Source organism: Emys orbicularis, chromosome 7 (genome assembly GCF_028017835.1).
Source record: "Emys orbicularis isolate rEmyOrb1 chromosome 7, rEmyOrb1.hap1, whole genome shotgun sequence".
Classification (NCBI taxonomy): Eukaryota; Metazoa; Chordata; order Testudines; family Emydidae; genus Emys; species Emys orbicularis.
In genome coordinates this window covers 42,217,426-42,243,791 of record NC_088689.1, presented here as the reverse complement: position 1 = coordinate 42,243,791, position 26,366 = coordinate 42,217,426, and the positions used below count along the sequence as shown (strand labels likewise).

At 45.4% G+C, this 26,366-nt stretch overlaps 1 protein-coding gene across 1 annotated transcript in view; it reads right to left on the bottom strand.

The window, feature by feature from the left end:
- PALD1 (phosphatase domain containing paladin 1) overlaps window positions 1-26,366 on the bottom strand; it is a 122,610-nt gene that overhangs the window by 57,162 nt on the left and 39,082 nt on the right. Inside the window, exon 17 of the mRNA XM_065408334.1 lies at window positions 23,036-23,176. Coding sequence (XP_065264406.1) covers window positions 23,036-23,176 — 141 coding nt within the window. The remainder of the gene's footprint in view (window positions 1-23,035; window positions 23,177-26,366) is intronic.

The window sequence follows — 26,366 nt, the reverse complement described above, 5'->3', positions numbered from 1 at the left end:
GTGAAGAAGCAGAAAACAGCAGTGGAACCTGAGGCGGCACAAGAATTATTAGTGTGGGTATTTGTTTTGGGACTTATTGTTGGACCTTTTGTTACCCCAGAAAGAGTTTGAACTTTAATGTGACTTGGCCAGAGGGCTGGGCTATGGAAGACCAAGACAGAGGCAGATGGCCTGGAAGAGGTACTGGAACTGAAGATACCTGCAACATCAAGCCCTGATGCAAGGGGGTGCTCTAATGGTGAGTGCGCCCCATAAGTGTCCCATAAATAAGCAAGGCAGATTTATAATTGCAAGTATCTTTACATATTAAAACAAAATATTTACATTTATGTAAAAAAAAGTTTGAAAATTAGTTCCCACTGCCACGTACTGTAGCAAGACCTAATCTGGATGCCACATTTCCTTATAACCATTAAATAGCATTGCTAACAAAGGACACATTCTTGCCTGGTAGTTACAGCAGTAGACAGAGTCAGGACTCCTAAATTCTAATTGCAGTTCTAACATTGACTTGTGTCACTGAATGACCCTGGGCAAGTCACTGATCTCTTTCTGCCTCTAAAATGAGGACAGCAATATGACATTAAATAAATAGTGATATGGGAATAATTAGTGAACACTTGGAAAGTGCTTTTAAATTTTCAGGTGAAAAGTACAAGATGTGAGATAGGTATTAGCTATGAACAACCTCCAGAGGTTAGGAAGTAAAGGCAATGAAAAAGTAGAGTTCTTAGATACCTCCTATGGTTGTAGGGGACACCTAGATCTTGAGCTGAACTCAAGAACTTTCATAACTCTGATCATATTGTTATTAACACTCTTAGGTTCACCTTTAAATGGACTCCTTCCAGGATGGGAGGCCCAATGACACTTAATGCCACTACAGGATGCCCAAGCACCAGCACCAGTGCAGTGACCTACACAAGGGAACACCTGAGAGTTCCTATTAATCCAGCTGTTACTTAGTCACTTAAAGGAACACTATCAAGTCATCCTCTGTGGTGAATATTCTGTGGATAAAGCCCTTCTCCCCTCCTCCCCCCGTTTTACCCAGATGTTTTGCTTTGAACTCAGTTCCTCCAGATCTGAGTAATTAAAAAAAAAAAAAAAATCAAATATCATCCTCCCTACACCCTCATGTAGGGAGGTCCTACATACAAAGCTATCGAGATGCACAGTGGTATATGGACTATCTGCCTAGAACTGTGTGGCGTATGGTGAGTGATAATTGATGTGCAGGTAAGTGTGTGCCTTTAACTTGTTCAGAGTTGGAGAAATTAATTTGGGTCGAAAAACACAACTAGAGGGGCACTGATTAGATGATCAGAGCTAAAGCTGGACATAACATGTGAGGTCTGAGGTATTTTGGTTGTGTCTCACTTTAATGAAAAGCCTATTCCTCCCCAGGGAGAGACGTTTAGACACATGACCTGTAAAATGATATCTTAGCTTGAGACTGATGCCCTCCATAGATAAAACGCCGGTCTGCTCTCATCCTTCACTGTAGCCATAGTCCAAAGTGTAAATTCATGGAGCCCATTTACTTATAGAGCACTAGAACAGAAACCTAACAAGCTGCCCAGAGTTGTGTATGTGGCTCAAGTGAGCAGAGAGAGGATGAAGGGAAGGGAGCTCAAAGGGCAGTGGTTGCTGTGGTCTGGGAACTGGCTGCAGGAGAAGTTTGCTAAAAGATGCTGATGAAGGGAGCTCTTTCAGTTCCAAATCCTCTTGGTCCCCCCTCACTCATTCAAGGTCTGTGCTTGTTTGCTGAAGGAGTCTCTACTCTACAGATGTCGGGCTCTTCCCCTGCACTGGGTTTAGGCGGTTCCTCAAATTGAAATAATCAGAAAACAAAGAGACATGGTGGGTGAGGCAATATCTTTTATTGGACCAATAGAAGTTGGTCCGGTAAAAACATTATCTCACCCACCTTGTCTCTCTAATATCCTGGGACCAACACAGCTACAACAACACTGCAGAAAACAAAGAGGAAACTTAAAATCAATTTTTAAAGGTGAAAAGATGATTTTTTTCTACTTCCGTCTCTTTGTCTGCCTTGCTGTGTTTTACCTGCCAAGTTACTGTGATGTAAAAAGAGGCCTGTTTCAGCAAGCACTGCTGAAGGGACTGAGTGGCTCATAGGATTTTAATGAGATAAAACAATCTTTAATTCCTAGGTTGCCAGTGCAAATCCAGGATGATAGAAATGAAGTGTTACTACCTTCTGATGGCAGTTCAAAGGCCTACGTGGAGTGTTTGGCAATCACAGTGCAGTACACAGTGAACAAACATCACAAACATTGCTATAACGGGCAACTTTGTTGGCAGTCTCCACAGACAGGCCAAGGATTTACGGGTCCTGGAGACTGAACACCCTTTCATGCTGAGAGATGGCCCTTCTGGGTCAGGCTTCAAGAAGGAGAGGTTACTTACCAGGGCCGCCCAGAGGGGGTGGCAAGTGGGGCAATTTGCCCCAGGCCCCGGGCTCCGCAGGGGCCCCCACGAGAGTTTTTCGGGGCCCCTGGAACGGGGTCCTTCACTCGCTCCGGGGGCCCCGGAAAACTCTCGCGGGGCCCGGGACCCCGGAGCTTCTTCCACTTCGGGTCTTCGGCAGCAGTTCGGCGGCGGGGGGTCCTTCCGCCGAATTGCCGGGTCTTCAGCGGCAATTCAGCGGCGGGGGCCCCCTGCCGCCAAAGACCCCAGGCCCCCTGAATCCTCTGGGCGGCCCTGTTACTTACTTTGCACAGTAACTTGAGTTCTTCAAGATGTGTCCCCTCTGGGTGCTTTATGTCAGGATATGCGCATGCCCGTGTGATCCTGATCAGACTTTTGTCAGCAGTGTCCGTAGGCCCATGCCCGCACCCCAGTCATCCTTGTACCCCAATATGAGGGTATTCAATGAAGGGCGGATGTGCCGCCTCTCCAGTTCCTTCTCAACCACAGAAGTCTCAAGAAAGACTCCAAAGCAGTGGCAAAGGAGGGTAATTAGTGGTGCACCCATAGGGACATATCTTGAACTCATGTTACTGTACAAGGTAATTAACCTCTCCTCCTTTGAGTAGCATCCCTAGGGGTGCACCATTTCAGGAGATTCCCAAGCAGTACCTCCATCCCGGAGAAGGGTGCCAAGGAAGTGGATTCACTACAGATCATAGGACAGCGACACCGAAGGTCATGTCAGTCTTGGAAGTGGGCACAAGAACATAATGCTGGTAAAAATGTGTGTGACAAAGATCAGGTGGCTCCCCTGAAGATGTCTGAAATGGGTACATTTTTGAGAAGGGCTACAGAGGTAGACTGAGCCCTGGTGGAATGAGCAATACCTCTGGGAGGGAGATAAATTCTTGAGCTTCGTAGCATGACAGGACCTACAACCTGTTTGGACAGTCTTTGGGTGGAGATTGGATGTCCCTTCATTCATTCTGCAATAGAAATGAAGTGGCAAGGGGAAACTCGAAAGGGCCTAGACCTATTGAGGTAAAAGTCAGTGAAGTCATATTTAGCCATCAGGGATTGATAACTAGCCACTCCGAACTGCAAGGAGGCCAGTAGTAAGAACATAAGAATGGCCATACTGGATCAGAACAATGGTCCATCTAGCCCAGTATCCTGGCTGGCTGGCGCCAGATGCTTCAGAGCGAATGACCAGAACTGGACAATCATCGAGTCATCCATCCTGTGATCCAGTCCCAGCTTCTGGCAGTCAAGAGGTTTAGGGACACCCAGCGCATGGGGTCGCATCCCTGCCCATCTTGGCTAATAGCCTTTTGTGGACCTATCCTCCATGAACTTATCTAATCCTTTTCTGAACCTAGATCATTTTGCTATGAGCTCCTTCAGTGTGATCCTCTGGGGAGGGAGACTAGAAGGTGGAGGAACCACATACAAACACCTTTGAATCAGATGAGGAATCATTCCCTGTATCCATAGGGGAAGTCATTGATGTAGGTACCAGTTGTCAGGTTGGTAACTGGCCCCAGGAGGAGACCTGCACTTGCCTTGGTACCAAAGATAGAAAGGGAGGCTGGTGAGGCAGTGCCAGGGACAGTTGTAATCGTATCTGCTGGAACTGTCTCTCAGAGCCCTCAAAAGAATGTGTGGGACTATGTTGGTAACAGAGGGCGAGTCTCCAAAGAAACGGACGGAGGGTACGAAGTCTCTGTGAAGTTCGTCGGTACCATAAGGTAGTGAGTCTCAGCATCTGTTAATAACGGTGATTTGGGCCCTTTGAGGATTCAAAGATATTTGTGTGATAGGAGCCTGGACAGTACCGGTGACCCTGGCTATTGTTCCTCAGGAGTAAGAATACTGGCTGGTACAAGAGACTGTACCAAAATAGGTACAGTATCCTTTTCTATTCTTGCTAGGGAAGATGGTACAGAGGAGGACTTCACCTTGGTACAGGCTTTCAGAGGCAATGAGTCAGGTGCCGACATTGTGGCTGCTCTAGATTGCCTCTCAGTACATGACATGGTCTCCTTAGGTAGGTATCCTGGCTGCAGTGCCAGAGGGAATGGGAGCTTCAGTGGTACCTGTATCGAGACATGAGACCTCCTGAGATCCAGACTTAGGAGGTGACTTTCCCCTTTTCTTTTCTTGTTCTGGAGAATGGAGTCTTTTCTTCCTCTTGGAAGGTCTGGGGACTACCCCAGAGCACCAAGGTCTTTGCTTACTGCTGAAGCAGAGGTGATCGGTGGAATTGACATACAGGAGGTTGACTCAGACCCCATGGGTCTCAGAGAGCACTCCATAAGTAGGACTTGGTCTGTCCTCCCTCTTTTTTAGATTTTCTTTTAAATCCTAAACAAATTTTACATTTAGAGGGAATGTGGGTTTCTCCCAAGCAGCAGGGGTAGCTTGAATATCTGTTGCTGCAGGGAAAGGACCTGTGGCAAGTCTGGCAAGGTTTGAAGCCTGGAGATCTTGGGCATAACCCACACTCGAGGCTGTGGATATGGCCTGGGGGAAAATTTTTTTGCAAGGGCCCAAAATGAGCAAAGAAGGAAAAAGTGGGCAGAACCCTACAAAGCACAAACTTGTTCTAGTAACAGAAAACAAAGAAATAACGAAGGAAAAATCTAAAAGGAAAAGGTTAAGAAAGGGAGGTGTAGCAAGCTTCATGACTCAACTGAAGGATACCACAATGCTCCAACCCAAGCCACAGGTGGTTGAGAAGGAACTAGAATGGAAGCAGGTCTGCCCCTCTCTCTATACCCTCATACTGGGGGCACAGATGTGGACCTGCAGTCACTGCTGACAAAAATCTCCGGTCAACGGTGCACAGGCACATGCATATCCTGACAAGGAGCACCCATAGGGACACTACTTGGGGTGTGCATGTAGTCATTCTCTGGAAATACAGTGTAAAATACTGGCCCTTTGGAATTCAATGCCAGTTTTGCCATTGATTTCACTGCTACCATTTCAGATACAGTCTTTTTTCATTTTATATTTATATTGAGGACTTGAGTCTGCAGGGCTGTCAATCAGGCACTTTTTGTGTGCGCTACATTCAGCCTTTCATACAAAGACAGACAGACAGAGACACACACCCTTCTCAATGAAGAATGAGATCACAATCTTCTAGAAACTGCACATCTAAAGGATACTCTTCTCCTCCTGATCTCAAACTATCTCTTTAAAAAAAAAAAAAACCCTTTAGGAGAAGTTTGTAACTGTAGCTGTTGTACAGCTTAGACACTGACTTCGGGGGATGACAGAGAGGAGCAGAGGAAACTAATGAGAAACTGAAGGATCCTGAATTCAGGGTGATTCCCAGCATATGCTTTTGAAAGCAAAGCCAAGAGGCTTCGGAACCCTTGGTCTAGACTAAAAATATGAGGGAAGCTACTGGAATTTTTAAAAGGCATTAGTACATTGTGAGAGAACATTCCCATCTCCCTGTAGTTACACATTTACTGGCATGGCCCAAGAGGTTTAGTGGCATAGAGTACCCCTACTTAGTCTTCTCAGCCAATCTGTACCTATCTTGTTTTTCTATCAGGGTGTTAGGGTAAATTGGGTGTAGCTGGGTAGGAAACAGGATACACACAGAAATTCCCATGTGTTTGCAATTACTGCCACGCTTCAGCAAGAAGTGCAAAGAAGTCACTCAAGGTGCTGTCTAATGGTCCTCCAACAAAAACTGGTTCCAGTGACTGAAAAATAACCTTACACACATTAGGAAAATCACACAATTCCCCACACCCTTCAGCCAGGGGGAAGAGAATTGCAGAAGAAAAAGATATACAGTCATAAATAAGCAACTGTACACTATGTCTGTGCTCTAAAAGGCTGAGACAATAGCATTTCATATCTATATTAGAGATCAACATACACACAAGATATAAAGTATAACATATATGAAGGGAGGGAAAGAGGAGGACAGAGAGGGGGGAAAAAAACTAAAAGACTGACCAAAATTAATCAAGGCAAGGAAAGGTTTTCACCTTGTCTCCATCTTCCCTTGTTGTGTTCCTGTGCTCTGAATGGGCAGTGGTAATTTCAGAAGAGCAATGGGTGATTTTTACCTATGAGATATGCAGCAATACCTGGGCAAAATCAGCTAATCCGAACGTTCCCAATGGACAGCCGCATGAACAACATTTAGGAAGCCATGGAAAAAATGACTAGTCTAAAAACGAATATATATGACAAGTGCTGGTCACTTGACTGCCCTTGATCATTTATAATGAAAATGGAAAAGGGGGATGGGATTTTCAACGGAATTAAAGGCGTTAAGCATCCAAACCGGATTGAAATTCAACGGGATTGGGGTGCCTCTCTCTCCAACTCCTTTGAAAATCCCAGCCTAGATTAGGACACCATTTCCTCTTTCAAACTTTTCTCTTTACTGGAGCTGTATTATTTGTTACTATTCTTGCTCTATTTCTTCTTCTTTTATTCAAGTAAACTTAAGTGTACTTAGCCTAACGACTGTAATCTAATCCTTGTTTTAGCATACAGTGCTCAAAAGTTAAAGTAGTCTCAAATGGGTAATGTAAACTAAGAAAATTATTCTCAACAATAAAGAGAGTCTGGTTCCAAAGACCCAGAGAAGTCTGAAATATCCCATTAAAGATGAAGATTTTAATAAGCCAAGACCTACGCATGGGATCCTTTGTTGTTTCCACTCCCCACCCCTCATTTATATCACTAACACCAAAAACAGACCAGGGAACAGGATGTCAGTGATGTCATCAACTGGGGTAGGGGAAATGTGTTGTATTAACTACGGAAGATAAGCAGGGAACGGATTAGCCATAATTTTGTTTTAACTTTACATATTTGTAATTATATCTAAACAAATATTCTATTAATAGGGAATCTGTTTACTTAAGTATAGATTGGGTATTTCAAAGAGATTGTCAAGGACACCCATAGCCTGGGATGGACACTGTTTTTTCCCCTCTAGTTTAGAATAAATCAAAAATAAATAAATTGGGATCAAACACAGTTTAATTCATGTTTTTAAACAAAGCTACATTATTCTGTTGGGGTTTCTTTAAGGCAGGTTATGGATTGTTAACAATTCTGAGGACCAAATTCTCTACTTGGTTACACTGGTGCAAAACCAGAAAGTCTCTACTGAAATCAACTGAGTTACTCCAGATTTACACCAGTGTAAGCAAGAGCAGAATTTGGCTCAGAGGGTCCTGTCTGCAGTGCTCAGTAGTACAATAGATGAACTTTCAAGAACAAAGAGAAGAGAGCTACACATCCCAGGGGGAAGAACTCCTACAATTTATTAAAAATTAATAAGACTCTGGGAGGAAAAAACAGGGTGTCCCAGACAGCTGCAAAAAATTCAGGACATGCATTTTATGTCCTCATGTCTAACCATTCTTTCAGCCTGTTAAAACCATTTTAGATTTGCTAGAAGACGACCTGTCACCCTGCCCCTTTCTGAAACACTAGGGTTACACTTCTCGCTAACACAAATAGCAGGAAGCCATTACTGAACCAGAATCTATAAGATCCTTCCCCACTCTCCCCCAACCTGTGGGCCCCCACAATCTGTCATGCTAAAGTACTTAAGATGAAGTATAACCCAAGTTTGTTACCAGCTATCAAGATAAAATGTTGATGCCAGCCTCTCCTGAGAACAATAGATCTTCTATGTAAACTTCACACCTGATACTGCTGAAAACCTTGACATGAGTTAGAATTTATTTAATACTTAAACTGGTCTCTCAAAAGCTTTTTCAAAAGAATTATTTAAAAAGGGAGGAAGAGAGAGAGACTAAAATTGCACATTCAAAGCCAAGATATAGTGTGTGCCTGCTCAGGCTTCAGCTTCAGCCTCGGGTGGTGGGGCTCAGGGCCCCGGGGCTTCTGCTCCACACGGCAGGGCTTGAACTTTCCACCCTGGGCTTCAGCAAGACCCTGCTTGGCAGACCCACTGAAACCTCCTCAAGGCCCCCCAGGGGGCGCCAGACCCCTGGTTGAGAACTGCTGCCTTATCTCACTGTTCAGAGAGGCCCCTCCTATCCTCCTCAATCAGATGAATGATGATGAGACCCTTCAAGAGTAATAAGGAGCAGAAGGGTGGGAGAGAGAGTTTAAAGGAGGGGAGATGATGATGATCCTGAGATCAGAGATAATGATCTCCAGTTCCCACTCTTGGTGGGAAGAAGCATTCATAGGGGATTCAAAAAGACAGTTACATTTTCCATAACTGGTGTTTGAGATGTGTTGCTCATGTCCCTTCCATATTAGGTGTGTGTGCTCGCCACATGCACCGGTGCTGGAAGTATCCGTAGACGACCAGCTCTGGCACCCTCTGGACTGGCGCCAGCATGGTGTGGTATAAAGGGTGCCGCTGGCTTCCCCCACCCTCAGTTCATTGTTTCTGGAAACTCCGACAATGGGGAAGGAGGGCGGGTCATGGAATGGACATGAGCAACACATCTCAAAGAACACCACTTACGGAAAAGGTAACTGTTTTTTCTTCTTCGAGTGCTTGCTCATGTCCATTCCATATTAGATGACTCCAAAGCAGTACCCCTGGAGGTGGGTAGGAGTTCACGGACATGTAGATTGTAGCACAGCTCTGCCGAACCTAGCATCGTCCCTGGCCTGCTGAGTGATGGCATAATGAGCGGTAAACGTGTGGACAGAGGACCATGTTACGGCTCTACAGATATCCTGGATATGGATTTGTGCCAGGAAGGCTGCCAAAGATGCCTGTACTCTCGTCAAGAGGGCTCTGACAATCAGCGGCAGCGGATCTCCCGCCAGGTGGTAACAGGTCCTTATCCATGAGGCAATCCAATTGGAGATCCTCTGCGAGGACACCAGGTGACCCTTCATCCTATCTGCTGTAGGGATGAAGAGCTGAGTTGATTTACGAAAAGGCTTGGTATGCTCTAAGTAGAAAGCTAAGACCCTTCGGATGTTCAGGGCGTGAAGACACTTCTCTTCACTGGTCTTGTGCGGTTTGGGACAGAACACCAGGAGGATGATGTCCTGGTTCATATGGAAGGTGGAGACCACCTTCGGCAGGAAGATCAGGTGGGGCCGCAACTGAATCTTATCTTTGTAGAAGACCATGTACGGAGGTTCTGAGGTCAAGGCTTTAATCTCAGAGACCCGTCTCGCCAACATCACTGCCATGAGGAACGCGACCTTCCATAACAGGTGGGAAAAGGAGCAGGAACTCAGCGGCTCAAAGGACAGACCAGTGAGCCTTGAGAGGACCAAGTTAAGATACCACTGCGGGACGGGAGCCCATACCTGCGGGAAGAGTCTCTCCAGCCCTCTCGGGAATCTGACCATCATGTCATGTCATGGGAAAACACCGTTTGTCCTTGGATCACTGGGTGAAAAGCAGAGATGGCTGCGAGACACGCTCTAATGGAAGTGTGTGCCAGGCCCTCGTTCCTCAAATGGAGCAGTTAGACCAGGACAGCCTGTATGGAGGAATGCAAGGGAGAGATGCCCCATTCAGATACACAGCAGGAAAACCTTGTCCATTTGGCCAGGTAAGTCAGTCTGGTTGAGGGCTTCCTACTTTCCAGGAGGACCTGTTGGACTCCTTCCGAATAGGTCCGCTCCTCCAGGTTCAGCCAGGCAGCATCCACACAGAGAGGTGGAGGGACCTGAGGTTGGGGTGTAAGAGCCGACCTTGGCCCTGTGACAGCAGGTCTGGTCGGTTGGACAGGGGCCAGTGAGGGGCCGCTGACAGGCTCGCGAGCATGCCGAACCAGTGCTGGTGAGGCCATGCTGGGGCGATCATGACAACCTGCGCCCTGTCTCTCTTGATCTTTGCCAAGGCCCTGCTGATGAGTGGAATCGGAGGGCCTGTTCTGTCTGGTAGCGAACAGGCCCACTTGGGGAGTTCCCCATCTTTGGAAGATCATGCAGGCTACCCCTGGGATGGAGCGACTACTCGTGGTGAGAGGAGAATTCCCTGCTGAGCTGGTCCGCCAGCATATTCCTGACACCGGGAAGGTGACAAGCTTCCAGATCGACCTCGTGGCTGATGCAGAAGCCCCATAGACAGAGCGCCTCCTGACAGAGAGCCGACAAGCGCGCTCCCCCTTGCCTGTTCATGTAGAACATTGAGGCTGCGTTGACTGTCAGGACTTGTACCACCCTGCCCAACAGGTGGGGCAAGAAGACTCCGCACGCCAGCCAGACTGCTCGGAACTCTTTGACGTTTATGTGCAACCGCACTTCATCCGGGGACCACATCCCCTGAGTCTGGAAGATGCCGATATGTGTCCCCCAGCCGAGACCCGAAGCGTCCGACACCAACTCTATGGAGTGGGGAGGGTTGTCCAACGGAATCCCTTCCAGGACTGTTCTGCGGTCTGTCAACCACCGCAGCAAGGTAAGTATCGCTTGGGGGATGGTAATGACCTTTTCCAGGGGGTCTCGGGACTGGGAATAGACCATCACCAGCCATTGTTGCAGGGGCTGCATCTGGAGCCTGGCATGGCGGACCACGTAAGTGCACGCTGCCATATGGCCCAGCAGGTGCAGACAGACCCTGGCTGTAGTCAGAGGGAACGCAGAGACTTCCGCGATGAGGTTCGTCAACGTGTGGAACCTTTCCAGGGGCAGGAATGTTCTGGTGCAAGTCAAGTTGAGGACCGCTCCGATGAACTATATCCTCTGCACTGGCACTAACATCGACTTTTTCTCGTTTACCAGTAGGCCCAGAGAGTGGCACGTGGCTTGAAGCACCATGACATCCCTTTGGACTTGAGCCCTGGAGCTGCCCTTGACGAGCCAGTTGTCAAGGTACGGGTAGATCTGGATACCCCGGCGCCTGAGGTAAGCTGCTACCACCGACATGCACTTGGTAAACACCCTCGGTGCTGTTGCCAGGCCAAATGGGAGGACTGCAAACTGGTAGTGGTGGGGCCCCACTGTAAACCGGTACTTTCAACATACTACTTCTCTTAATACAAAGGGAATGAACATGTGCTCCTGCTGTGTGCAATTATCAGTCAGGGTCCAGGAGAGATACAGGCTATAAGCCAATCCCTCTCAAGAAACACTAACAATACACTTAGACTGTGGAGGTCCATAGAGCTGAATGTCCATGACCATACTGTACGGCTTTATTCCAGGCAGCAAAGAGCGCCACAGGGTTTTTACTGATCTGGGGTAGCCAAGTTAATTGTGGGCAACTGTGCATGACTGTCTGTGGCAGGGCTGTGACTGCTTTTGACCTCAAGTCCAATCTTCACAGTTCGATGTGCAGGGACTTTGTTTCTGAGGTGGGCAGCATGACCAAAAGGGGCCATGCCAGCAGTAGCCAATGATGACTTCAATCCTCACTAGGCCAGTTTTCAATGATACATCCCTATTACAGACAGGCACCAATTCAATGGGGTAACAGAGGATGTAAGCAACCCAGCAGAGGGACCATGTCTTTGTGTGTGTTCACACAGCACTCAGCACAGTGGGGCCCTGATCCTGCCTGGAGGCAGCTGAGCCCCCGTTCACACAGAAGCAGAAAGAGCTGCATGTAAAAGGATCCCACTGTGCATGGTTCCACAGGGAACAATCTGGCTGTGTGAATTTTATTTTATTTTTTAAATTTGGGCAAGTCTCTGCTGTGAACCTGAGAGATCACAAGTGAAGCGAGTTTGGTGATAAGATTCCATGCTTCCGTGTGCTCTTGCAATTGAGTATCATCTTTCTCACAACACACAGGCCAGTCTCTAGGGAAGTTTTTGGCATTTAGCGATATCGGTGGGTTGGTTTATGTTGAGCAGCATCTTCTGGAATCTGTATATTTTACAGTGTTGGCATTGTACATTTTAAAAAGCTAATATTGCAGAATTCTGCAAACATTCATCCAGGAAAACAATACAGCAGCAATAAAATTCATTTCAATTACATATGGGCTTCAAATCAACCTGCCACTTTGGAAACATTTGGATACAAATCAAACTTGTGGGCCTCACTTGTTAGCCTGAGGCCAACACAGAGTACAGTACTCCTATTAGATAAAATACAGAAGGGATGTATATGCCTTTTCCATCTGTGCTCGCTGCTGCCTGGAAATGGATGGCAAAAACTGAACACAGGAGGACAGCATACAAATTTTCACCTCACTAAAGACAACCAAACATTTATTGCACTTTTGTAAATTTCAGGTTATTTTATCCCGAAGTCAGTGCTGAGTGTTCGCCCTATCCACATGCATTTATGAGAAATCAAACTGCCTTGGTCTCTCACCTGTTTCACATGGGGTTCGTCATAGGCTGGCAACGAACTTCATCCAAGTAAAGATTAGTACAGTACAGCAAGAAATTACAACTCACTAAAGTTCAGACACAATAAGGGAACACAAGGAACTTGCTGTACAAAAGAGAAAGAATCCCCCGCTCATTTTAATGATTCACTCCAGTCTAAATTATGGTTGCACTGGAGCCAGATACAGCTGCCGTAAGAAAAACTCTAGAATATAAAATAACTTAGTAGTGAGCAGTCCATTTTTTACTCTTAAGTATCTATAAAGGGTACAGTGCAGTAGAACTAAACAGAAGTCGCATGTGGATCCTTCAGTCTCTCTCTTTCATTTATGTCAGATCGTTTTACAAATGTGATTTTAAACAGCTACAGATATAAGGTCCATGTGGGACTGAACAGTCCAAGTCCAACTCATGCACTGCTTGCTTTTGATTGGAAGCCCAGAGGGTTACATAAATCAAGAGTCAAATTGACAGGAAGCCGAGAACATTATTGGGTGATTATATTTTATTCTTCCAGTCAATTGTTCTTGGTTGTTAATTGAAAGCAATAATTTGATCACATCTGTACTGTGGAAAAAATAAAACCCAACCCACAACCACAGCACCCCAACAGAAACTGCCACTGGCAAGCAAGTGTGATTCAGCGGGGGTTACTGCTGTGACCTTGCATCCTCAACTGCAGTCATTCACATCAGCTCTTACCAACAGTGTTAATCTAGCAAGTTAACGGAGTCAATTGGAGATTTGCCATCAAGTTCTACAGGATCAGGAATGGACTGTAAACCATTGTCACAGATCTGGCTTGTTTTACTGTTCATAACTAGGGACCTACCAATTTCATAGCCATGAAAAACATGAGTCAGTCTGTGAAATAAGCCTTTCCCCATGAAATCCAATCTCCCATTCTGCTGGAAGTGCCCCAGCCGGGGGCTCATAGCTGCTAGTCTGGGCTGGGTGGGGAGGGACAGGACTTGTCCTTCCCCTGCACGGCCACTCTTGGTGGGGAGATCAGACCCATCTCCAGAGGCAGTGCAGAAGTGAGGGTGGTACAGGGGGCCCCCAAATTGGCCAGGGCCCCTGGTCACGGGCCTAATCCCCATTGGCCGGGACTAGCAGTCCCTGGCTGGGGCGCTCCCGGCAGCACGGGGAAGATCGGATCCACCTCCAGCTCTGGGAACCTCCTCCAGCTCCGGGAAGCTCCAGGGAAGCTGCCTTCAGAGCCCCGTTCTGAAGGCAGCACAGAAGGGACGGTGGCAATCCCATGACCCCCTTACAGCAGCTTTGCAAACCCCCCCACAATCCTCTTTTGGGTCGGGACACCCACGATTACAACACCACAAAATTTCTGAGGTAAACATCTGAAATTGTAAAACTGACTACTTTTAAAACCCTCTGGCCATTAAATTGACAAAAATGGACTGTAAATTTCGTAGGGCCCTAGTCATTACATATCAGTGAATTATCATGGAAAAGAATATTTTCTCTGCAAACACCTCATGCCCCTCTACCCCAAACCATCCTTACAAATGGCCATGAATGTAAAGCCCTTCTTCCAGCAAATGAACCAGTTAAAAAAAAAATCTGTTTCATACTGTCACATCTATAATTCATTCATAAGCTCGGTCATTCTAGTTGTCCTGTAAAACGCTTAGCACACATCTGGACACTGAAAAATAGTACTCAAGTATTTATAGAGCATCAATCAATAAGCACTAACTGTTCCCGCTATCTAACCTCCAACCAACCAACAGAAAATGGAACAAAGCAACCAAATAAATCTTAAACAAACAAATCAAGAAAAGGAAAACCGGTGTAATGCCAAGGGAGAGCAGTGAACTCAGGGCTCCATCGGAGAGAGGACCAACATGCAATCTCTTTTTCACATACCAAGAGCAGAAATGTACACAGATGCAGAATGCTGTACTTTCAGTCTGCACAGTAGAAGAGGATTATGGGCTCTTGGTGGGCAGAAGGAATAAAGGAATGCACAGCAATGCCACAATCCTGATTAGTAACTGTAAAATTTGGACACCACATTGGGCAAAACTCCAGGTCTCTCTTATGAAAGCAGTGTGTAAGCCTCACCACAGTAACATAGATAATTTAATTACTGTTGCTGCTCTCTATGGCATTTTGAATTTGTTGTTTGGAAGCAGTGTGAGAACATTCAAAACATCTGATCACAGACAGACAAGAGGTTTTCCAGCCCCAGGATTGCCCTGCCAAGGCGTCGTTCTTTCTATTGGAAGGATTTGCTCGAAAGGGCATGGCCCACAAGCACCTCTAATAGATTTTGCCCTGTTTCGTGTCACTGTGAAAGGGAACAGCTTAGGGAATCAAAAAAGCAATTGGATGGATAGCTGAGCACCAGAGAAGAAAAGTGTCACACTGAAGCCTTGTGTACACTAGGAAAATGTGAACCATTTTATTACACCATTGCTGCTCCATTGGTGCTAACATGGGGGAGCTGTAGTGTAGGCAGGGCATAGATGGTTTTTGAACCATGTTGTCTAATCCTGTGCAGGAATTTTCCTAGCATGGATAAGGACCCAGTGCCCCGAATATAAGGCCCAGAAGCTCTTAGTGCAACTGGCGAGGGGAGGGGGAGCATGATTTCATAGAATCATAGAATATCAGGGTTGGAAGGGACCTCAGGAGGTCATCTAGTCCAACCCCGCTGCTCAAAGCAGGACCAATCCCCAAGTTTTGCCCCAGATCCCTAAATGGCCCCCTCAAGGATTGAACTCACAACCCTGGGTTTAGTAGGCTAATGCTCAAACCACTGAGCTATCCCTCCCCGTTTATGCCACCTTTATAGTCTCCCAGTCCTGGGTTGGTCACCACTGTAAACCAAAGGAGTCTTTATACTGATCAAAACTTTGCAGCTCACACCCAGCTCTGCTTTAGATAGACGAGGAAAATTTACCTGTTTACATTTCAGTAATTAATACACAAAAGCTTATTAATCTTTAGAAACATATTCAAACTGTGGTGTTTTCCTTCTAAGGCTGAAGATTTCCCATCCACCATATCCTTTTAGAAAAGCAAGAAACAAAATGGGCTCTTGGTTGACACCTTTTCTTTACGTAAATACTGTCCATTCCATCCCATTAAATTATGCCTGCATTGTGTCTTTGCATGGCACCAACATTTAACAGACTCCGCTGATAACAATGAACCCTAGACGTAAAGAACAGGAGCAAGGGGAGATTTAGATAAATCCCAGGCCTTGAACTTAATGGTCCACAGCTTTGGTAAAAATGCAGCAGGATTTTTGAGTAGGCTTCCAATAGGGTTAGGACAAGTAGCTCCAACCTAGGCCAGCTTGACTGGAAAAATCTTTTCTTGGCTTGTGAGAACTTCAAAAATACTAGGCTGGTGGTTTTGAACCATCCAGTACACAAAGACAACCCCAATGGAATTCAAGAAGAGCTTGGCATTCAAAAAGCTGTGGGTATTTTCTAAATAAACTTTCTATTTGAGGGTAGTTTTAATTAAAACCCAGCAGGTACTACAGGCCCTGTTCGTTTTAATGCCTACTTTTATGTAGTGTTTTGAAACCTGAGTGAAGCTTCTATGCAAATAGTAATAGTAATTCCACCCTTGCAGTTATAAAAATAGGGTGAAGTGAAGTAAGCTAATATTCAGTCACGTGCCACCTGAGAATTTCATTCACCTGCTGAGGGGCTTATTCAACAGCAAGTTGTGTCCCAGCCAAATAAACCCGTTAATAACTCCCCTCAGAGGCTCAGAGCTGAAAATACTGATCTTGGCATCATTTCATGCAATGGAAGGAATTAAAAAATTATAAACAAAATGGGGGGAGGGAAGAAAAATATATTTTTTCTATCATACATGCATTTACTCTAAGATCTCCTTACTAGACACCTTTCAGGAGAGTCCTCCTACAAGGGTGTCCTGTCAGTAGTTCAGGTAAGCAGTAAGAAGAACACATATGTAATTGATCCCATGGATACAATTAAAATCCCTAAAATTCTTCCATGCCCTTCCACATATAAGGCAGAATGTCTGGTGGCCTCAGTCAACTGTTTTATAAATGCCATAGTCACGTGGTGAGTTGATCTATGTGGCATGTTGAGCACCAAGGAGGAATGAACAATCTTTTTTTTTCCCCACTAGATTTATGAAAAATCTGAGACCGAATCAGGGAAAAGCAGCCTTGTGTTCTGAGTGCAAAGGAGAAACAAGACTAAATCCCTTTCTGCTGAGAGTAGTTTGTGTAAAATAACTGACCTCAGCTCGTCTTTGAACTCATATCTTCTCAGCGCACTATCACGTTTAGTGCCACACGGACTCATGAGAAGGACAGAATTGGCCTACAGAGCAGATGGCACCCGAGGAATCTCTGCACACCAAACTAACCAAGCACTCTCAATCTGGTGGTGGTGGCACATAGTCCAGCAGGGGACCAGGATTTTAAACAATGGCTCGATTCTCACTTCAAGGAGTTTGGAGACTTTTCTGTATCAGGGAGACCTTTAAAAATAAACACATGATCTGGAAGGTAGAGTTAGTGGTGAAGGCCTCAGCCTCTCAGGAGCAGAGGGTCAGACCATGTCATTGGAAAGGGACTTTTCCCTAGCTTTGGAATCATAGAAGTGTAGGACTGGAAGTGACCTCAAGAGGTATTCTAGTCCAGTCCCCTGCACTCAAGGCAGGACTAAGTATGTAATCTTGTAATGTAATCTTGCATTTGACTGAAGACTTCAATGTCACTGTAATTTTTTCATTCTTATTATATCCATTCATTGAACAAGTATCTCATCTATTCTGAATGTGTGCACTCTATCATGCAAGTCAAATACATAAATACAACTCCTATCAATTCAATGGGAGTCAAATGCATATATCCAAGGGCAGAACTGGATAAATAGTGAGGGACAGTGATTAAATTTTGGTACTCTTTAAATAAGCAGAAAGATGTTTATGACAAAAAAGACATTGTGTAACATTGTTCATCGGAACAAATTTCAGAACTTAAAAATATTTTAGTACTTATTGTTTATAAAAATCCCTTGTATGCTTACAACTGAAATCTGTTTGCTTTCCATAGTGCACGGGTGCTTAGCTTGTTATTGTAGGGTTGATTACAACTCCTGAGCTCCTGGAACTGCTTTATTAAAAATGTACACACAGAGAAAACTCTTCCAGAGCCTCAAAATGAGAGCTGAAATCGTGTTAAAAAATCCAGCTCCTCAAATGGGCCATCCAACTCCACTAGATCTGGAATGGGTGGTTGGGCAGATACTCACCATGTGCATTCTGCTATCCCTGGCAACTCTGTAAAAATATAGAGGATTTTTTATATGTAAGCCCTCCACCCAATAATGGCAAATTACCTACACTTAACATGGGGATATCAGGGAGAAAGTAGCATGTAGTGCTTCAGAACCAACAATCTGAAGTAACTAAGAGTCTTTGGGTTATTGCTGCTTGGTAGGTTACAGACTTATGGGCACTTTACTGCTGCTGCTACTATTATTATTGCCATCAATTCTGGTTTAATCACTGGGGATTTTAATGCCTGGGAAAGCACTCAGTTTTATATGGGCCCTTTAGAATAGTTTAAAATATATAACCTAAACCATGTCCTTTTCAATTTACATATTCCCCCTCTTCTCCCATTTCCTTTCCCACAGATGCTTCACCCATTCTCATTAGAGAACGGGGTTTCCATCGGTTCTTGTAACTCCCTCTTCCCCTCTGAAGATGTAAGGTTGATATTGGGTGGAGAGGAGACGTGTGCATGGAAGGCGACTACATAGTTGTAAGAACATGAGCCCCAGTTAAATAAACCTATCAGTCTGACAGCTGCAGAGAGAGAGCTGTGTGCATGAGACCAGGAGAAAGAGGAGGGATAAAGCCCCATTGTTTTGTATCCAGAGACTGTGGCAGGCACTTTAACAGGGTCAAAGGGGCCACATCTGGCTACAATCAGATCTCTGATACCAGTTAGAAAGAACATGGGGGGCGGGGGGGAAGACGTTGAGGGAAGGAATCTGACATCCCTGTGATTGAGGGTTTTGGTAAGAGCAGATTTAGCAAGAGAAGGGTGGAGATAACTATAGCACCAACTTGTCCCTTTGGGGATTTTTTTTTAAGCAAATAATGGTTGAGGGTTTGAAGCATGGACTTGTATTTCCCCTTAGCCTCTCACTGACCTGCAGAACTGAGAAGGGGAGCTTTGTGCCAATGTTGTGGCAAGGCTCAGAGACTGCAGTTTGGCTTTTGGTAGGTAATTTAAAGGGCACTCACGCTCACGTAAAAGACAAAACCAAAATATCTATGGCATTTTTATACTGGGCTAGGGCAGGGCTTTTCCTCTGCAGCTTGGAACCCATTTACTCTGGTGAACAGAACATATTGCAGGGCTGAAAACTTCATTCCCACCTCAGTCTCAGCCTTCTCTGATCCTTGCGTGAAACGACTGCCATTCAAAAGTGCAAAGAAAGTGAAAATGCACTGATTGCAGCACATCTCCAGTTTGGAACAGGAGGAAGGTTAGTTCAAACAAGGTTTAAGAGAGATCCTCACTAACATGATCTTTTGCATGAGGTGTTTGAATGGACACGGTCTCTTGGGGGGGGGGGGGGTTAAATGCCTTTACGGGTGGTTTTTTGAGCATGTCTACACTTTGAGCTGAAGATCTGATTCCCAGCTCCAGGAGACACACCTGCACTAGCTCTCATCAAGTTACTGCATTACAAATTGAATGTAGCTGCGACAGCACGAGCAGCAGGAGGGGCTAACTGCCCCAAATGCACACCTAGCCTCTCTGATGGGCCTGTACTCAGGGCTGTGAACCCCTCCTGCTGCTTGCTCTGCCACAGCTACACTCTGTTTTTACCATGCTAGCTTGATGACAGCTAGCATGAGCATGTCTCCCCAAGCTGGGAATCACACCACCAGCTCAAAGGGTAGACATATCAGTAGTGTAGCTTCTCATTTGGGGAATACAGAGTTTAGGTTAGGTTAGTTTACCCACTCTTTTTTTTTTTTTTTTTTTTTTACCACTACACCACAGAGACATATCCTAAGAGTACCGTGGATAATTAAAAATAGAGGGAAAAATAATCATGAAAATTCACTTTTCACCACTTTGCTATTTGTTTACTTTTCTGATTTAACTTAACTTAGAAGCTAGTCAAACTGATTTTGTTTCCAATAAGTTTCACTTTCCAGTTCTCCTGTACAAACACATTGCTGCAGAGCTTAAGTTGCGAATACTGCAGGGGAATGTTTCAATCGACACATTCTGAACAATCTTTATTTGATTTTTGTTTTTTAAATCATGAGACTATTTCCATCAATATTAAATTATAATTAAAGAAATATGTAATACACTAAACCTCTACCTTGGGCCTTACCGATCTGACCGTTTCATTTTAATGCCCATGAGGCACACTTATTATTTTGGGAGGTTTCTGCTTTCCATTTTCAAAAACACCACGTGGAATCAGGTTGATCTGAGGTCACTGGAAAGAGGACTCTTTCACTAGATATGGGACAAGACTACCTGCAAGAACACAGGGCTTATGTCCCCTTTCCTGTATTTACATTTCATGCTAATATGGAAAAGCTGCGAGACTAAAAGCTACAGCACAGAGCACCAGCACTGTAGTCAGGAAAGGTACTTCAAACCTGTGCATACTAACCAAAACCAGCACTACCAGCAAATACTTTAAAAAATATATTTCAACTTGAGCTGTAAAACTCTTTTAAAAGTTGTTCACGTTTCTTCCACTGTCAGTTCTGCTCTTTTTCTATATGGCAAAACGTGACCCTCCTACTTCGCCTGCTCTCCCGCACATGTTTCTAAAGGAACTTAAACCTCACACACCTTTTAGGTTTACTTTCTTATTTATGCACTAGCACCCTGGATTATAGCAGCAAGCTTCTTGGAATGTATTAGCTAACTGCTGCTGTAGAGTCAACTATGGAAGGAGCAAAACTTGTGATTCTTGCTTTGGTCCTACATAGTGCATCAACGTCGTTCTCAGCTGCAAAGTCAACGATTCACTTTTTCAAGGTATATTTAGAAGTCAGAACATTTTAAGGCGAGCTGAATTTTGGGCCTAAGCAACTTGGCAAAACTCCTTTCACATTTTGGCTTTTATGTTCCAGGAGAATTACAAAAAACAACCCCATAGCTTTTAAAAGTATCCACTGAAAAGGTTCTTATTTTACTGTTCTACCATCCACCATCATTACCCCACAAAAGCTTACATTTAAACCCTCAACCCAGGAATTGGCCAGCTGCTGGCATCTTCTGCCCAGTGAGTACAACTCAACCAGCCGGGTAAGGGGAATGCTCATCCAGCATGAAATGCACTGTTCTATCAAGGGAAAGGGGCAGAACCTCAATGACATTCCAGTTCTGATGCTGAATTACAGTGAAGCTGCAAAAGGATGCCAGCTATCCCCTTTCTGCTTCTCAGGATAGACCACACAAGTAGGGGCCAGTATAGTGTGCAAAGGAACTGACGAGAGCCACAGCCCTCTCGGGTTTTGTGGCTCAGGCACCAACTAGCAACGAAATTTGAATTTCATCCATCTCACAGGCCTTGGTTTTTGCTAAGGGGTCGGGAGAGTGGGAGTCGGATTTTCCCAGACAGGGTTATAAAAAAATATATATTTTTTTTTAAATTTGTTTATATTTGGGCCTGTCAGTCCAGACAATGTCTCCTTTATAGACTGGCCTCCCCAGCTGTATACACTTTGGAGCTGAATACAAGAAAATGGAAGCTGCAGGGTTTGTTGCTAAGCTTAGTTTTGTGACTATTTTCTATGCTAGTTTCTCTCATTTCTATGCTAGTTCCAGAGATTACAATGAAAATACACAGTATACAGTATCCTGTGAGCATGTTCCTTGAGCTGCCTTAAGATTCCCATGCCAGCAATCCCACATGCACACACGCTATTGCTCATGGCAAGAAATAGCCTGTTAATATTCAGAACTATTCATGTAAATTCATTGGCAGAAGCTAGATGACACTATGGGAAACTGAAACTGGCAGGGGAGTGGTGTGAATGGGCTCTGATGGGAGTCCCCAGAGCACTACTTGGCTTTGACAGGTGCCTGCCATACGGGTTCTTCAGAGAGGGAGATGTAAAAGCAGAGACCGAAGGAAATCAGAGGTCTCCGACAGGTATTGGGAAACTCCTGGGTACCCTCCCCACACACACAGTCCTCCTTCCACCACCTCCGCCCCCCCCCCCGACAACCCACATTAAAAGACAAGTTATTCAACTTCAAGAATAAAATGAGTAAGTGACCATAACTCTAGTACCAGAATGCAGACAGAAAAGAGCACATTTGCCACCTGCTGGCTGAAAGTAGGAAGTGCCCTTTTTGTCTTGAACACAATCAGTACCATGATACAACTGATTTAATCCAAAAAAAATAATCAATGAACTTGTGATCAAAAGCCAATCAGTCCCACTATGCCTGGAGTCATATGTACATCTATCAGTCCTTCTCATTTATCAAGTATCTCTCTGGAAGTCATCCTTTCGCTTTTTATTAGGGTTTGGTTCAAACTTCCTTTGCCCACCACCTCCCTCCATGATCAAACCCCTGCCACCACTGAAACATACAATACACACGGTAAAAATGAAATGCTCTGCTAGAGGTTGTGACATTTGGGCACAGTGCAGGAATACCATCCTTAGCAAGTGCTTAAGAGACATACTTTTAGAGATGACCGCAATGAATAACAAACTAGCACAGGGAATAAGGCTCAAACCATCTGCAGAAGCATTGTGTTTTGAAAGCAGATTTTCTTTTTCAAATATTTACCCATAAGACAATAAACAGACACTGGTCAGAGTTACAGCAGCAGCTCTGGGCTTTGGCCACAAAGTGATAGCAGCTTTGTAGCAGCTTTTACGATACCGCTTTGGCCACTGAAGAAAAATGAAAAGCAGAGAGTAGGGGTGCCAACACGTCACAGCTGAAGGAGGTGCAGGGATCTTTCTAGTAACGCACCAAAAAGCTTTGCTGTAATAAATAAGCAACAAAACAGCATTTTGACAGGACACACAGGCTCTTTAAGAAGCCACAGTGCTATGTTAAAAAACCTTTTGGAGCAGGGACCATGCCTTTGTCTGTGTTTCTACAGCACCAAGCACAATAGGACTCAGGAGTCTCCTGTAATATAAATACCAAACAGCAAATGAAACTAGGCAGCTATCTAGGCCATTAATCAAAGTGTCTGCACTTCCCATTTACAGGAGGGTGAAAAAATAAATATGGAATGAAGAGAATTAATCTGGGAAGCACAATGACTGGTCGCACTCACCTGTCTGTAGGTGCATATGATGATTTCTCTCAGGTGATAATGCATAGGTGTCATGGTCTCACTCACGGTATCCAGTGCCATATCTACCTCCTTCTTCATTCTGTGCCCCTCTGGTAAAAGCTGCACCACCTTCATCACCACCTGGGGGATGAGAGTAGTAACCGACTTCATTCCAAAACTTACGCACTTTGAGGAGCACAAAATAGACAGGACTACTCCAGGTTGTGCTCCCAAATCTATCCGCTTGCAGCCATCTGTTGTCTCTTGTATTATACATAGACTGTAAGATCTGTGGGACAGGGATCACCTTTTTGTTATGTGTTTGTACAGCGCCTTGTACAGCGGAGACCTGGTCTGTGACCGGGGCTTCTAAGCACTACAGTAATACAAATAATCACCACCCCCCCGAAAGCACGTAAGGCCATATTCTCGCCCACCGTCTGGCCCCTTTGTTCCTTACAAGCAGACCAAAGAGGCCACCTAGTGGCCAACTCAGAATTCCTTTGGAGTGGGATGAGAGAGAGGGGAATGCTGGGAGCTCTCAGCTGGTGTCAAGCTAGCACAGCGCCCTTCCATCATCACCCCCTCCTAACGCTTGTATAGGACACGTGCAGTGGGCAAGAACCTCAATGCACTCCATCAATTTTCATTTGGTTGCCACTGCCAGCTGGTGTACAGGCTGCTCTTACCAAGACCACGCCTGGAGCTGTGCAGAGTAGAGAAATCAGGGATCCACAACTGGCACTCTGACAGCACGCACGCACCCACACCCACCTTGAGCATATCTTGGTGTAGGAGAAAATCTGTCCCCTACAGAGCTGCTCTGCCTTAGTGAGCTCCCGTTAGCATAAACGCCTAGTTAAACCAAGGCTGGTGATCTCCCTTCCTCACTGTATTCCCCACTCCCACACGCTGCTTGCCCCCTGAAATGCTTTAGACAAGCTGGACTGCACTCTCTAAATCTGGAGGAGCCCGTTGAGACACTGCACCCAATATTCTTCATAGAGATATTATTATATGATTATGACATAGTTATGATGTGTTTTATGCAAGATAGGTCATGTAGGAGGTCATTGGAAAGGTTCTGATTTGCTGAATAGGATTATCCTCTTTGTATGCAAGTATTATTTTTGTATCTGAAGTTAGGAATGTTGACTGTATATCTGTATTACAAATAAGTGTTTAAACTTGGGGAACACCCACTAGACAAGACGCTTTCATTCTGAATAGCTGGATGAGGAAGGGCCATTAGGAAAACAACAGGCCCTAGGAGAAGCTTATCTCCCACCCGGGGAGCCTTCCTGAGAGCCCTACAAACAGCCTCCGAGTAATGGCTTGTGTGAAACTACAAGGACATGTGACCAGGTCAGCTGGTGCTGGTCTCCATCTTGGGATATCAGTATTTTTCCACTGACTGGCGTGGGAGCCAAGTTTTGAAACAAAGGGTTCCTGCCATATGCAAAAGCTATATAAGGCAGGGGAGTGACATTATCGTGGGTCTTCACTGACTCCCCACCGAAAGAGACTCCTGAAAACACCTAAGGAACAAAGACATACACATGCTATTATCTAATAGCATAGTAACTATCACCTCTGCCCTGAAACCCAAAGTGCTGATTACATACTCATTCCTTTTAGAGTCACTGACAGACAGACCTGCTCGCACTCAATGCAACTGGAATTTTAACAGTGTGCGCTATTAGGATGGGATTAATGCTAATAAACTGCTACAACAACACAGACAGAGCATATTGCCAAACAGCCGTGTCTGACTCTCATCTGTACAGTGACTGCATAATATGTAGATCCATGAACTCTGACTGGCTACAACCCCTCAGAGCTTATCAGACAGTTGCTACAAACTATCTGTCTATCCTAGAAACTTATATGGCTCTCATTACCATAGAATCTGAGCTCCTCCCTGTCTTTAACATATTTATCCTCCTCACACCCATGTGAGGTAGGGAACTACTACCCAATCTCCAAGAAAAGGGTGGACTCTCTCTCTCTCTCTCCAAATCAAGCCCGGATGCCCTTCTGGAGGACATGTTTGGTCAAACAGTTATTGGGCTCAGTTTACAGGTAACTGGGTAGAATCTAGGACCTGTGTTATCCAGGTGGTCAGATTGGATGACCTTATTGTCTCTTCTGGCCTTAAAATCTATGACTATCACCCCCATTTTGCAGACTTTACAGAGAGACTCTGGCTTGTCCAAGATCATCTAGGGAGTCTGTGGCAAAGCAGGAAATTGAACCCAGGTCCCGGCCCAGTGACCAGCTGCCCCCAGACCACTCTTCTTCCCTCAACACACATGGCCACCTCCGTTTCTTGGTTCAACCAAGCAGAACCTTGAAGATGCTAGGACGCACTTCAAGAGTTTCTCTGTTAAAAAAAAACCGCAAACCCAATTCTGTCTCAAAACCAGCTACCTTGATATGGCTTCAGAACAGGAGCAGCAACAGCTTGTGTAGTGGGGCAGTTGCCATGTTCCTGGAAAAGGCTAGGCTGATTGGGGAAGCAGCCACAGCTGGGGCCACACCCCTATCAGGCCACAGCTGGCCCTATAAAAGGGCTGTGAGCCAGGAGCTGAGTCAGTCTCTTTCTTGCTCTGGAGAGAGAGAAGAACCTGGCTGCCCGGGAGCTCAGAGTACTGGGAATAGAGTAGTGCTGGGGAAAGGCAAGAGGAGCTGGGGAACTCTGGCCTGGCAACTCCCCAGGCTGCAGGCTTTAGGAAAGGCCAAAGCAGGTACTGGGGTTGCAGAGGCTGCAGCCCGGGGTTAGGCAGAGGCAACTGGTCTGACCTCCTTGCCAATGATGAGTGGCCTTTACAGATGGCAGTTTTCCCCAGGGAGCGGGGGCTAGATGATGACTGGCAGTAGCCACTGAGGCAAGGTGGGTGAGAGAGTTGGGAGTTCCCCGGGGGGGGAGGAGGGGAGGAGACCTAGAGTGTGGTGGGGTACTGCTGGGGCAGCACCCAAGGAAAGGGCCCTGGGGTCTGGGAGGGACACGGGGGGGGGGGACTGAGGCAGGTGGCCTATAGAGGGTGCTCTGGGCTGGAATCGAGCTAATTCCAAGGTCAATGAGCATGTTGCACTGGTGAGTCTCGACCTCGCTACAGCTTGACATAAATTTGGTAACGATTATATTTTGGGTTTGGAGTCATTTTTAGTTCAGGATATAATAAGAGCTCTCTTTATTATACTGTAAAAAAATAAAAGTAAGATTATCAAGTTGTTTCCCTGAGGAAAATTTCAATATGACCAGAATTGCAAATTGCATTGGAACCATCAGGGTCTTTCATTTTACTTCATGATCAGTGGAAACTTAATC